This window comes from Rhinoderma darwinii, chromosome 5 (assembly GCF_050947455.1).
Source record: "Rhinoderma darwinii isolate aRhiDar2 chromosome 5, aRhiDar2.hap1, whole genome shotgun sequence".
NCBI classification, from domain to species: domain Eukaryota; kingdom Metazoa; phylum Chordata; class Amphibia; order Anura; family Rhinodermatidae; genus Rhinoderma; species Rhinoderma darwinii.
In genome coordinates this window covers 336,442,733-336,455,761 of record NC_134691.1, presented here as the reverse complement: position 1 = coordinate 336,455,761, position 13,029 = coordinate 336,442,733, and the positions used below count along the sequence as shown (strand labels likewise).

Sequence of the window (13,029 nt, the reverse complement as noted above, 5' to 3'; positions counted from 1 at the left end):
ATGTGCAATGTAATGTAATAAAGCACATTACTTCATATAATTGAGTTACCTCAGGGAGTCTATGAATGAGACGACCTGAAAGAAACGTTCATGGCAAAGAAATTAGTTAATTGTGTTAAGCTGTTTAGAGAACGCAGGGTCACAGATTGTAAATATAGACAGTATAAGGTCCAGATCAAGGTTTCTTAAAGGGATTGTCTATCCATTTTTATGTACCTATTAGAGAATTTTGACTTAATAGAACGGGGGTCCTCTGTTCATGATCCTCATCTCTTGTCCAAAGTAGAGAGCGGTTACATAGAGCGTCTCTCTCTCTCTCTATGTAGGACCTGTCCTGTCCTGCATTACACAGACATCACATTAATATGAATGAACACTGTGTAATGCTTCATTTTTCCTGTGGTGGCACTGCAGGGAAACTAAACACTTACTTCCAGATTTCCCAACAGATTAGTGCTGATCGCTGGGGGTCAATTTTTTTTTAATCAACTTATTCTCAAGGGACGCTTTTAACAAGTGGGCATTGTCCAAAGTGGATAACCGCTTTAAGAGTTTATTTACACATGCAGGGAAAGATGCGGTTAAGTGAAAATGTGCAGCAAATAAAGTTGTAGAGAGGTGGCCAGGCATCCGGTGGCTGAATGAATAAAGAGGTGGCCGTGTCTCTCTCCATTTACTTTTTTGGGGATTACGGAAACAGTCGAGCATACTCGCTTAAACTCTTAGAGGACAGAATGGAGAAAGCCGCGCACTCGCATGGCCAACCAATCCATACATTCAACGCCTGGATGCGGCGATTGGGTTGGGATGGGGGTCAGGGGGCCCCATATTCTCAACATAACAGGGACACATCTATCAGACATTTATGGCATATCCCGTGTAAATACCATAAATGTCTGAGATGGGAGTACTGAGAAGCTTCTTTAGAAGTCCAGGTGGGGATCCTTCCCATCAGGTGAAGTGTTCTGCTCTTTCGTGACTTCTTCTCTAATTGCCTGTTCACATGAACACAACGACTACATTCATCCAGGTCTGGTTACTATTTTCCATCCTAATTGGAGATTTATTTATCTAACCTTTGGACAGTTGAGACTCATTTAGTATAGGATTCTACAGGAGCAATGACCTACGTCAACGGTAACGAGAGCAGAATTGTTTCTTTTATTGGACTCATTCGTTATTTTTAGAAAGATCTTCAATAAATACAAAAACATTCCCTGTCCTCGATGAAGGACGCCCCGTACAACAGCTGAAATGATCAATACATCCTGTTCCTAGAAGGGATTTCGAGTGCTCCACTAGTCTATGCAGTGTTACTGCTCTTGAGTCTAATAAGATGCACTGTGTGATTCATATCGATGATTCACGATGACCTCGGGGACTGGAGAAAAACAATTCCTTTCGATGGCCATTAAAGGAACTCGAAATGTGATCAAAATAATTTCTTCTGCCTTTATTTAAGACCGGGATATCTATGAGTAATATCTTCTCCAGGATTTTGTTTGTGAGAGTCATCACATACTGTGCTCATGAACATTGATATTTGGGTCTTTACTTACTAATTTTTTCCTTCTATTCGAGAGGTTGTGGGGATGGAGGACCTTTTGGAAAGGTTGAGAACGTTCATACACTCTATGAAGTTATGATTTTAAGGAAATAATGGACCTTGTCCAAAAATATTATGTATTGGGTGTCTGGTTGAATATGGACATTGGGTCAGAAGAAGAGTTCTTCAATATGTTCTGGATGTTCTTGTAACGTCCGTGGTCGCTGACCACTAACTCCTTCCATCTGGTCGACGCCCTTCTCTCCAGAGATATCTGCACATGCAGCCGTCCTGTTCCACAGTGACCACCAGGGTGCGCTTGCGAGCTCAGTCCAGACTTAAGGAGCCAGAGCGCACACAGGTGTGAGATTGAGCTGATTGCTCCCAGATCACCCTGGACTATAAGAAGGGCTCTGCCCCTTCCTGTATTGCCTGAGCTTTGTTGTCGTTACCCTAGTTTGTCTCTGCAAATGGACCTTAAATGTTTTTGTCTTTTTTCCAGTATGGTTTTTGTTAGATATTATTAATTTCACTATATAAGAAAATGTATGGGCAGTGACGCCTAAATAAATAAGTTTTCTATGCAATATGTTACGTCATTTGACATTCTGATCCAAGACACTGAAAGGGAACGCAAGGGAAGACGGCCGTCTATTTTAACAAGATGCAATCCAAATCAGGTCTACGCTCCGGAATGACTGAACATTTTAATTGCTCTACATATAAAGGATTCCGCTAATGAATTTTTAATGTGTACAGCTTTGGAACTAGAAGAGGCTGGTACATTGCAACACTTGGGTTCTGTTTCTTGACAATAGCGGCCTTATGCCTCAAATTAATGATCATTTGCCGAGCCGCCTATAATCAGGGAAACATGTTTCTATTGAGACTCGTAATTGATGCTCTCATTTATCCATTGCATTTATTTTTCCAATATTTACTACTTTTATCAACACGAAACATGGCGCCTCCTGCCTCATTTTTTGACATATTTGTTCTCCAGAGGGTAAAGTTTGAAAGTCCAATGCTCGTCTTAAAAGGGTAAATGAGATGAAATTTTTGAAAAATGAATTTGTTTCTTTGGCAAATATCTGTAATTAGTGGTGAATCAATCATCTCTTCTGTACCGTCCACCCTATAAGGATGCATCATAAAACGGTGGCAAACCAAGAGTGTTTTTTCTGTGCGGTTCTCGGGCACGCAGAAACTTTCACAGCACAGCCGCAGCGTGGATGGGCACGCTAAATCAATTGGAATAATGAATGAATAGTTGTATTCTGTAGATCAAGGTCAGTTCCAAAAGATGCAGAAGTTCCAAAAAGTTATTGGCCCACATTGACTAAGACTAGCGTGCAGTGGCGTAACTACCGCTGTAGCAGCCGTAGCGGGGCCCCACCATGGCCGGAGCCTCCGCTAGCTGCCACTATGGCTACTACAGCGCGACGCCACTGAACACTACGGCAGAGCAGGGAGGTATCTCCCCGCTCTGCCATTAAAGGGGTTGTTCCTACAAAAGACATGTATCCCCTATCCACAAGATAGGGGATACATGTGTGATCGCTGGCATCGATAGGGAGAACGGGGGACCGAAAGTCCCCTGACGTTCTCCATCACAAACCTCGGACTTCCGGGGTCTGTGTCGGCAGCTCCGTAGAAATGAATGGAGCGCCGGTCGCGCTCCGGAAGTCAGAGGTTAGTCATGGAGAACATTTGGGGGACTTTCGCTCCCCCGTTCTCCCTATCGCTGCCAGCGATCACACATGTATCCTGTGGATAGGGGATACATGTCTTTTGTAGGACACACTATAGGTTGGATTTTGTTTTGGGGGTTGGGGCTGTATGACGTTACCTACAGGGGGGGCTGTATAGCGTTACCTACAGGGGGGCTGTATGGTGTTACCTACAGGTGGGCTGTATGGTGTTACCTACAGGGGGGCTGTATGGTGTTATCTACAGGGGGGGCTGTATGGCGTTATCTACAGAGGGGGATGTATGGCATTATCTACAGAGGGGGCTGTATGGTGTTACCTACAGGGGGGCTGTAAAAAAGGCACTATCTACAAGGGGGGGTTGTGTGACACCCAGGGGAGGGGGGGGCCCCAGTCAAAAGTTTGCTATGGAGCCCAGTCTTTCCTAGTTACGCCCCTCCTAGCGTGTCTCACACCAATCCAAGTAAAGGAGATAGTTGGAGTGATTTGCAGAGAATTTTTTTTAAAAACTGCTCACCGTATGACATTAAGCGCCTGAGAGGCCCAAAACAAATCTGCGCCATTTTCAAGTTTTTACTGAATAAATCTTACTAAACTATAGCATGTCTCCTTGAAAACCACGGTCACTTTTCTTGTCACTTTCCAAATTTGACGAGTGACGATAAAAGTCATTCACAGGGCAGGATCATAGCGAGAGCAAAATAGGCATTTTCCCTGGTTCCACCACTACCCCTATCTCAATATATTCTAAACTTACATCATGGACCAGGAATTAGATGGAGTTATTTCGGAGCCTCCAACAGAAGGTTTCAACATATGCCACTGTATTTATTTTTTCAGCCACCGGGGAGAGAAAAAATACAAATAAAAAAAACGTAACCATTTAAAGACTCAGACATTTTTCATTTCTACGCTTTCATTTTTCACTCCCCGCCATCCAAGAGCCATAACTTTTTTTATTTTTCCGTCAATAGTTTGGTGTGAGGGCTTATATTTTGCGGGAGAAGTTGTAGTTTCTAATGGCACCATTTAAAGTACCATATAATGTACTGGGAAATTAAAAAATACATTCTTTTTGGGGTGCAATTGGAAAAAAAAATCTCAATTCCTTCATTGTTTTTTGGGTTTCGTTTTTGCAGCTTTCACCGCGCGGTAAAAACGACAACTTACATTTATTCTGCGGCTCAATATGATTACAGTGATACCAAATTTTATATAGTATTTTTTATATTATACTAGTTTTACAAAGAAAAAAACAATTTGTTAAAAATAAAAATTGTTCTGTTTCACCACATTCTAAGAGCCATAACTTTTTTATTTTTCCGTCAATTAAGCGGCTTACTTTTTGCGGGACTAGCTGTATTTTTTATTGGTACTATTTTTTGGTATTTATGATTTTTTTATCACTTTTTATTACATTTGTTTTTAACGCGAAGGTGACCAAAAAACAACAATTCTGGTGTTTTAAAATTTTTATTTTTTACACCGTTCACCGTGCGAGTTAAATAATGGTATATTGTAATATTTCTGACTTTTATGGACGTGGCAATACCAATACTATTTATTTTTTGTAATTTTTACCTTGTGCTTGGGGGAAAAATGTGAAAAGGTTTTTTTTTAACTTTTAATATTTTTTAATTTTTTTTACGCTCCTGAAAATGTATTTAACTTTTTTTTTTTACACATTTTATTAGTGATCGCTGTTCCTGGCCGTTAGAGCAGCGTGTCAGCTGATACCTGCAGTGCATGGATCGGGCTCAGCGCTTTCCTTAAAACTTCAAAGCCCCCCGCTCCACGCTGCGTATCTGACCTGGAATCCGCAGTACATTCCTTCCGAAAAATCGCACCATTTCGGTGCGGTTTTTCGGATGGATCCTCCGCAGCGGAAAATCTAACCCCCTCCCTCTACTCTGCACGTACGCTGACCACCTGGGAAGACGCTGCAGGCCATGTGATGCTGCAGCCTGTGATTGCCTGCAGCGGTCACATGGGCTAAAATGTCATCCCAAGAGATCGGACAACAGGAAGCAAAAGGGCGTTCTGGGTAAGTATAAAAATTTTTTCCTGCAGTTGCAATTTTTGCGGCGTAATCACTTTGAATACACCACAAAAGTCGCAACACTTGGCTTTCTGTTGCAGGTTTTGCATCCCCATTGAATTCAATGGGGAAATCCGCAACGAAAAATCAACAAAAACGCAGCATAAATTGACATACTGCGGAATTAAATTCTGCACAGCAGGTCAATTTATTAACGTTTACGCTGCGTTTTTTTCCTGCAGTGCGGGCATGAGATTTACTAAATCTCATTCACTTTCCTGCTACTGTAAATGCTGCGGAATTTCCGCACAGAATATTGTTACGCTACTTGGGAACCCGGCCTTAGTGTGTAGCAGGGGCGTAGCTAGGGGGGGCAGGCGGGGCATGTGCCCCAGGCGCAACCCGGTGGTGGGGAAGGGGGGGGCGCCGAAGAGCAGCTGATCGCTGCTGATAGGTGCCCCGTACGTCGGACACCTGCAGCAGCTTAGGAAGAGCCAGGAAATTACGGCGTTGTCAGTGACATGAGGTCAGATGACTCAGGTCAGGGGACAGGTCCACTCCCGTGCTGCAGCCTTCCAGCTCTGCCTCTAGTCTGTGCTCTGCGGAGAAGCAGAGGTGGAAGCTCCGCCCACACACAGCCCATCCTGACCTGTGATGCTGTCAGCAAGGAGACATGGTGAGTGTCTGTGTGTGTGTAGTGTGTAATGTGTGTCTCTTTGTTTGTATGTGTATATGTTACAGTGTGTGTGTGTGTGTGTGTGTGTGTGTGTGTGTGTGTGTGTGTCTCTGCCTGTCTGTGTCTCTGCATGTGTATGTCTCTTACATCTACTACATTATCTGTACTGGGAGAGTTATCACTGCGTGTTATCTGTGGTGTTACATAGGACTGCAGGTAACAGCTACTACATTATCTGTACTCAGAGAGTTATCACTGTGTGTTATCTGTGGTGTTACATAGGACTGCAGGTGACACTACTACATTATCTGTACTCAAAGAGTTATCACTGTGTTATCTGTGGTGTTACATAGGACTGCAGGTAACATCTACTACATTATCTGTACTCAGAGAGTTATCTCTGTGTTATCTGTGGTGTTACATAGGACTGCAGGTAACACTACTATCTGTATTTAGAGAGCTATCTCTGTGTTATCTGTGGTGTTACATAGGACTGCAGGTAACAGCTATTACATTATCTGCGCTGTGTACATATGTGCCTGTGTGGGTATATATGGGTCTGTTTGTGAATGTGTCTTTGTGCTTGTATATATGTGCCTTTTATGTATTTGTATATGTTCCTGTCTGTGTATTTATCTGCCGGTCTGTGTGTGTATATGTGTCTGTACGTCTATATATTTACCTGTATGTATATATTCCAGATGTGTGTATGTATATTTGCCTGTATGTCTAAATATCTGTCTTTATGTATGTACAGTATATATGTTCCAGCGTATCCATATATGTGGTTAATTTTTGGTTTGTGTAGGGGGCGTCAATAGAGAGTCCCGCACAGGGCACCATCCAAGCTAAGGCCGTCCCTGGCTGTCACCAACCCTAGTCAGAAGGAACTCTGTCGCTGCCTGCGCCGCATGACAACCTCGGCTCCTCCGGTAAGTCACACAAGGCAGAGCGGAGAGTGGTAGCGGTAGGCTACCACTCACCGGTCTGTTCACAGTGTGGCGCGAATTACAAGGGGTGGGAGTGTGGGGCTATTTAAAAGGGGGGGGGGAATGTGGCACTATTTACAAGGGGGGAGAGTTTGCTGCTATCTACAAGGGGGGAAGCGTGCTGTGTGTGGCACTATCTACAAGGGGGGCTGTGTGTGGCACTATCTACAAGGGGGGCTGTGTGTGGTGCTATCTACAAGGGGGCTGTGTGTGGCACTATCTACAAGGGGGGCTGTGTGTGGCACTATCTACAAGGGGGGCTGTGTGTGGCGCTATCTACAAGGGGGGCTGTGTGTGGCACTATCTACAAGGGGGGCTGTGTGTGGTGCTATCTACAAGGGGGGCTGTGTGTGGCACTATCTACAAGGGGGGCTGTGTGTGGCACTATCTACAAGGGGGGCTGTGTGTGGTGCTATCTACAAGGGGGGCTGTGTGTGGCGCTATCTACAAGGGGGGCTGTGTGTGGCGCTATCTACAAGGGGGCTGTGTGTGGCGCTATCTACAAGGGGCTGTGTGTGGTGCTATCTACAAGGGGGGCTGTGTGTGGCACTATCTACAAGGGGGGCTGTGTGTGGTGCTATCTACAAAGGGGGCTGTGTGTGGCGCTATCTACAAGGGGGATGTGTGTGGCGCTATCTACAAGGGGGGCTGTGTGTGGCACTATCTACAAGGGGGGCTGTGTGTGGCACTATCTACAAGGGGGGCTGTGTGTGGTGCTATCTACAAAGGGGGCTGTGTGTGGCGCTATCTACAAGGGGCTGTGTGTGGTGCTATCTACAAGGGGGGCTGTGTGTGGCACTATCTACAAGGGGGGCTGTGTGTGGTGCTATCTACAAAGGGGGCTGTGTGTGGCGCTATCTACAAGGGGGCTGTGTGTGGTGCTATCTACAAGGGGGGCTGTGTGTGGCACTATCTACAAGGGGGGCTGTGTGTGGCACTATCTACAAGGGGGGCTGTGTGTGGTGCTATCTACAAGGGGGGCTGTGTGTGGCGCTATCTACAAGGGGGGCTGTGTGTGGCGCTATCTACAAGGGGGCTGTGTGTGGCGCTATCTACAAGGGGCTGTGTGTGGTGCTATCTACAAGGGGGGCTGTGTGTGGCACTATCTACAAGGGGGGCTGTGTGTGGTGCTATCTACAAAGGGGGCTGTGTGTGGCGCTATCTACAAGGGGGATGTGTGTGGCACTATCTACAAGGGGGGCTGTGTGTGGTGCTATCTACAAGGGGCTGTGTGTGGTGCTATCTACAAGGGGCTCTGTGTGGCGCTATCTACAGGGGGCTGTGTGTGGCCTCTTTAATTTATTTTCTTTTAATTTATTTTTATGTTAATTACATTATATAACTATATCGCTTGTAAAATGTAGAAATGCTTTTATACTCAAGTTACATTAAAAAAATTGTGAAAAAAAATTACACCTCATTGATTGGTAGGGAAAGAAAACATGGCGAGGGGGAAGGAGATGTCGGGAAACAAGTTGGGGGGGGGGGGCGCCAATCTGAATCTTTGCCCCGGGTGCAGGAGAACCTAGCTTCACCTCTGGTGTGTAGTATACTGGGTGGGTGAACTAGGCTGTAGCTATAGGAGGTGCAGAGGTAGCAGTCGCTCCAGGCCCCGGTGCAAGAGGCGGCCCAAAGGGCCTTCTGCCCCATAAAAAGATATGTGGTATGTGGCGTCCGTGTTACAGATTTTGCATTGGAGCCCTGGAGCTTCAAGTTATGTCTCCGTGGGTAAAGAAGTTGAAGCATAAGTGGATCTAATGTGTCTCTACGTCCCAACGTAAATCGGGAGCTGGCCCTGGACAGAGGCTTAGAAAATCTAAATAAAAAATGTTCCTTTTTTTTTCTGTAATCTCTTCCTCAATTTTATAACCTATTTTTATAGGGATTTGAGCTGCAGTTTTCACACAAACAGCTAAAAATCTCCTCCTCCACTTTATACAGTCATAAGGGGAGATTTATTAAGGGATTTTTGGCAAAAAAAAAAAAAAAAAAAACGTGCACATGTCTGTTTTGCACAAAAATTTGTTGTTTTTTTTTTAATTTGGCAGCGCTCTCGGCACTTTTCAAAAAGTGGGTGGAGCTTAGTGGGAGGGGCACAAAGATTTGCTCTAAATCTACGCCAGCTATGATTTTACTTTTTGTGGTGCACAGACAGTCCAAGATGCAGCAAATTTATTAAGAGTCGTGCGACTACACCGGGCTTTAATTTAAGACTGGCGTAAACACTGCCCAGTCTTAGTAAATCCAAATTATAACATTTTAGCTGCCAGTAGCCACCACTAGAGGGCGCTTACTGCATTTGTATTTATACAGCTACTGTAGTATTGCCTTTGGGGGCTGTATCACCACAGGCCCCCCCCCCCCCCGCTCAGTCCTATTGTCTGCCTCTTTGTACATAAACCTGATTGACTAACATTTACTATGGTGCACAACTACAGGACAGTTTAAAAACGAATTCAGCTCTGCTACATATTAGAAAATACTTTCCATTCACGAATCATCCAACAAATTCTAAACTCCTACAATCGACTAGCAGAAAAATTGCCTGTTTAGGACAGGGCGGAAAATCTTTTGATGCTCAGGACATTCAAATGCAACTGTTTCCATATGTTTAATTATCTGAACTTGCGCATCTACAAATCAGCTTGGGCACTCAGTGTGCACACGTCGGGGTCCCCCCGGTGACAATTTGTTTATATTTGTTACATATAATGTAGAGTTTTCACCTCCAAGTCAATCTTTGGCCTCTTTTGTGACTGTGGTTGCTTTTTTATTATACTGTTCCAGTATTTTTTATTACTTTGTGGAATCTCAATACATCTGGAATTTTGTTTATGTTGTTTTTGGCTGTGTGATTGTGTGAAAAGACATCCCTGGAAAATGTGCATTATTTTCTTTCCATAATGGCTTGTGTTATATGAGAAGCTCGAAATGTATTTTTAACCTGTGAATTCATCATTTGATACCCTTCACTTTTCAGCGAGGTCACCTGGAAGAAGGACATTTCTATTCTTGAGCCACAGATTTGCAGTTGAGGCTTTGCCAGTGGGACAAACCATTTTATTGTAAAGTATTCATATCCACATAAAAGTACAGCCCGAACTAACTTCACCCATTGCACATCTGTAATATGAAATATTTGTTTATTAAAAGGCTTACATCAAGGGATTATCCTGTTTGGCCAACCACTTCTCATATTGTAACCAAGACTGTAAGCTACCATGATGACAGCTCCTGTAGCTCCTATATGGCCCAGGTAGTAGGTGTTCCATCCTTTTTCCCACCCCACCCTTATTCGCATCTCACGCTTTTTCACATCTCACCCTTCCCATCTCACTTTGGTACTCAATTTACTCTTCCTCCCATCCCACCCTACTTCCCATCTCACCCGTCTTACCATTCAATCCTTCTTCCCATCTCACTCTGCTTCCTATCCCACCCTTCTTCCCATCTATCTCTTTTTCCCGTCTTCCCATCCAACCCTTCTTCCCATCACTCTCTGCTTCCTATCTCACCCTTACCATCTATCTCTTTTTCCCATCTCACCCATCCAACCCTTCTTCCCATCTCACTCTACTTCCCATCCCACCCTTCTTATCATCTATCTCTTTTTCCCATCTCATCCATCTTCCCATCCAACTCTTCTTCCCTTCTCGCTCTGCTTCCCATCCCACCAATCTTCCCATACAACACTTCTTTCCATCCCACCCATCCTCCTATCTCACTCTGCTTTCCATTTCATACTTCTTCCCATCCCACCCTTCTTCCAATCCCACTTTGCTTCCCATCTCACTCTGCTTCCGATTTCACACATCTCCCCAAGACTGGGCTGTCTTTACGCCAGTCTTAAATAGAAGCCCGCTGTAGTCGCACGACTCTAAATAAATTTGGTCCTTTTTCCCATCTCACTTTGTTTCCAATGTCACCCATCTTCCCATACCACCCTTCTTAATAGCTCACTCTGCCTCCTATCCCACCCATCTTCACATCTCACTCTGCCTCCTATCCCCCATCTTCCCATCTCACTCTGCCTCCTATCCCCATCTCACTCTGCCTCCTATCCCCCATCTTCCCATCTCACTCTGCCTCCTATCCCACCCATCTTCACATCTCACTCTGCCTCCTATCCCCCATCTTCCCATCTCACTCTGCCTCCTATCCCCCATCTCACTCTGCCTCCTATCCCCCATCTTCCCATCTCACTCTGCCTCCTATCCCCATCTCACTCTGCCTCCTATCCCCCATCTTCCCATCTCAATCTGCCTCCTATCCCACCCATCTTCCCATCACACTCTGCTTCCTGTTCCACCCATCTTCAAATCTAACTCTGCTTCCCATTTTACCCTTGTTTTCATCCCAACCTTCTTCCCATCTCACTTTGCTTCCAATCTCACTCTACTTCCTATCCTACACATCTTCCCATCCCATCCTACTTTCCAATGATATCATGCCAAGCAAGTCTTTTTCCTCATCTCAAGCTCCTTAAAGAGGCTCTGTCACCAGATTTTGCAGCCCCTATCTGCTATTGCATGTGATAGGCGCTGCAATGTAGATTACAGTAACGTTTTTATTTTTAAAAAACGAGCATTTTTGGCCAAGTTATGACCATTTTCGTATTTATGCAAATGAGGCTTGCAAAAGTACAACTGGGCGTGTTTAAAAGTAAAAGTACAACTGGGCGTGTATTATGTGTGTATATCGGGGCGTGTTTACTACTTTTACTAGCTGGGCGTTGTGTATAGAAGTGTCATCCACTTCTCTTCACAACGCCCAGCTTCTGGCAGTGCAGATCTGTGACGTCACTCACAGGTCCTGCATCGTGTCGGCACCAGAGGCTACAGATGATTCTGCAGCAGCATCGGCGTTTGCAGGTAAGTCGATGTAGCTACTTACCTGCAAATGCTGATGCTGCTGCAGAATCATCTGTAGCCTCTGGTGCCGACACCATGCAGGACCTGTGAGTGACGTCACAGATCTGCACTGCCAGAAGCTGGGCGTTGTGAAGAGAAGTGGATGACACTTCTATACACAACGCCCAGCTAGTAAAAGAAGTAAACACGCCCCGATGTACGCACATAATACACGCCCAGTTGGACTTTTACTTTTAAACACACCCACTTGTACTTTTGCAAGCCTCATTTGCATAAATACGAAAATGGTCATAACTTGGCCATAAATGCTCGTTTTTTAAAAATAAAAACGTTACTGTAATCTACATTGCAGCGCCGATCTGCTGCAATAGCAGATAGGGGCTGCAAAATCTGGTGACAGAGCCTCTTTAAGTCACTGACAAGTGAAGGAAGAACTGGCTTGAGGTGACATAGACCAGCATAGGAGCTTCCTACACATTGTGAGTCCTTTTAAACTTATAAGAAGAACCCCAGATCCAGATTCGTTAAATATTCAGATCCATATACAGTGAAGGAAATAAGTATTTGATCCCTTGCTGATTTTGTACGTTTGCCCACTGTCAAAGACATGAGCAGTCTAGAATTTTTAGGCTAGGTTAATTTTACCAGTGAGAGATTATATAAAAAAAAAAAAAGAAAATCACATAGTCAAAATGATATATATTTATTTGCATTGTGCACAGAGAAATAAGTATTTGATCCCCTACCAACCATTAAGAGTTCAGCCTCCTCCAGACCAGTTACTGCTCCAAATCAACTTGGTGCCTGCATTATAGACAGCTCTTACATGGTCACCTGTATAAAAGACTCATTTTTCCATGTTACTGTTTTGCGGCGATTTACAGCAAATCACAGAGAAAACGCAGTGGCTTTTTTATAGCGTTATAAGTTCAGGATTTTTACCTCTCGGCCAGACTGGAGAACGTCTACCAAGAGCATCTCTTGAACTAGAGCAGCGGTCCCCAACCTTTTTTGTACCAAGCACGAGTTTCATGAAAGAAAGTTTTTCCATGGAACAGCTGGTTGCGGTTGGGGGGGAGGGGGTTAGGGACAGTTCACAGATTGCGTTAATACAGTGGATTTTCCACAATGGAATTCGTTGCGGAAAATCTGCAGCATGTCAATTGTATTTGCGTAAACGCTGCTTATTTGTTTTGCGGG

At 44.5% G+C, this 13,029-nt stretch overlaps 1 protein-coding gene across 2 annotated transcripts in view; it reads left to right on the top strand.

Moving 5' to 3' along the window:
* The window catches only part of AGMO (alkylglycerol monooxygenase), a 191,295-nt gene that overhangs the window by 131,229 nt on the left and 47,037 nt on the right, over positions 1-13,029 (top strand). Inside the window, exon 14 of one of the 2 annotated variants that reach the window (XM_075828774.1) lies at positions 9,939-10,019. The exons of the other annotated variant lie outside the window; for it this stretch is intronic. Coding sequence (XP_075684889.1) covers positions 9,939-9,974 — 36 coding nt within the window. The 3' untranslated portion in view covers positions 9,975-10,019. Of the gene's footprint in view, positions 1-9,938; positions 10,020-13,029 lie in introns of those variants that run through there. 2 annotated transcript variants of the gene reach the window in all.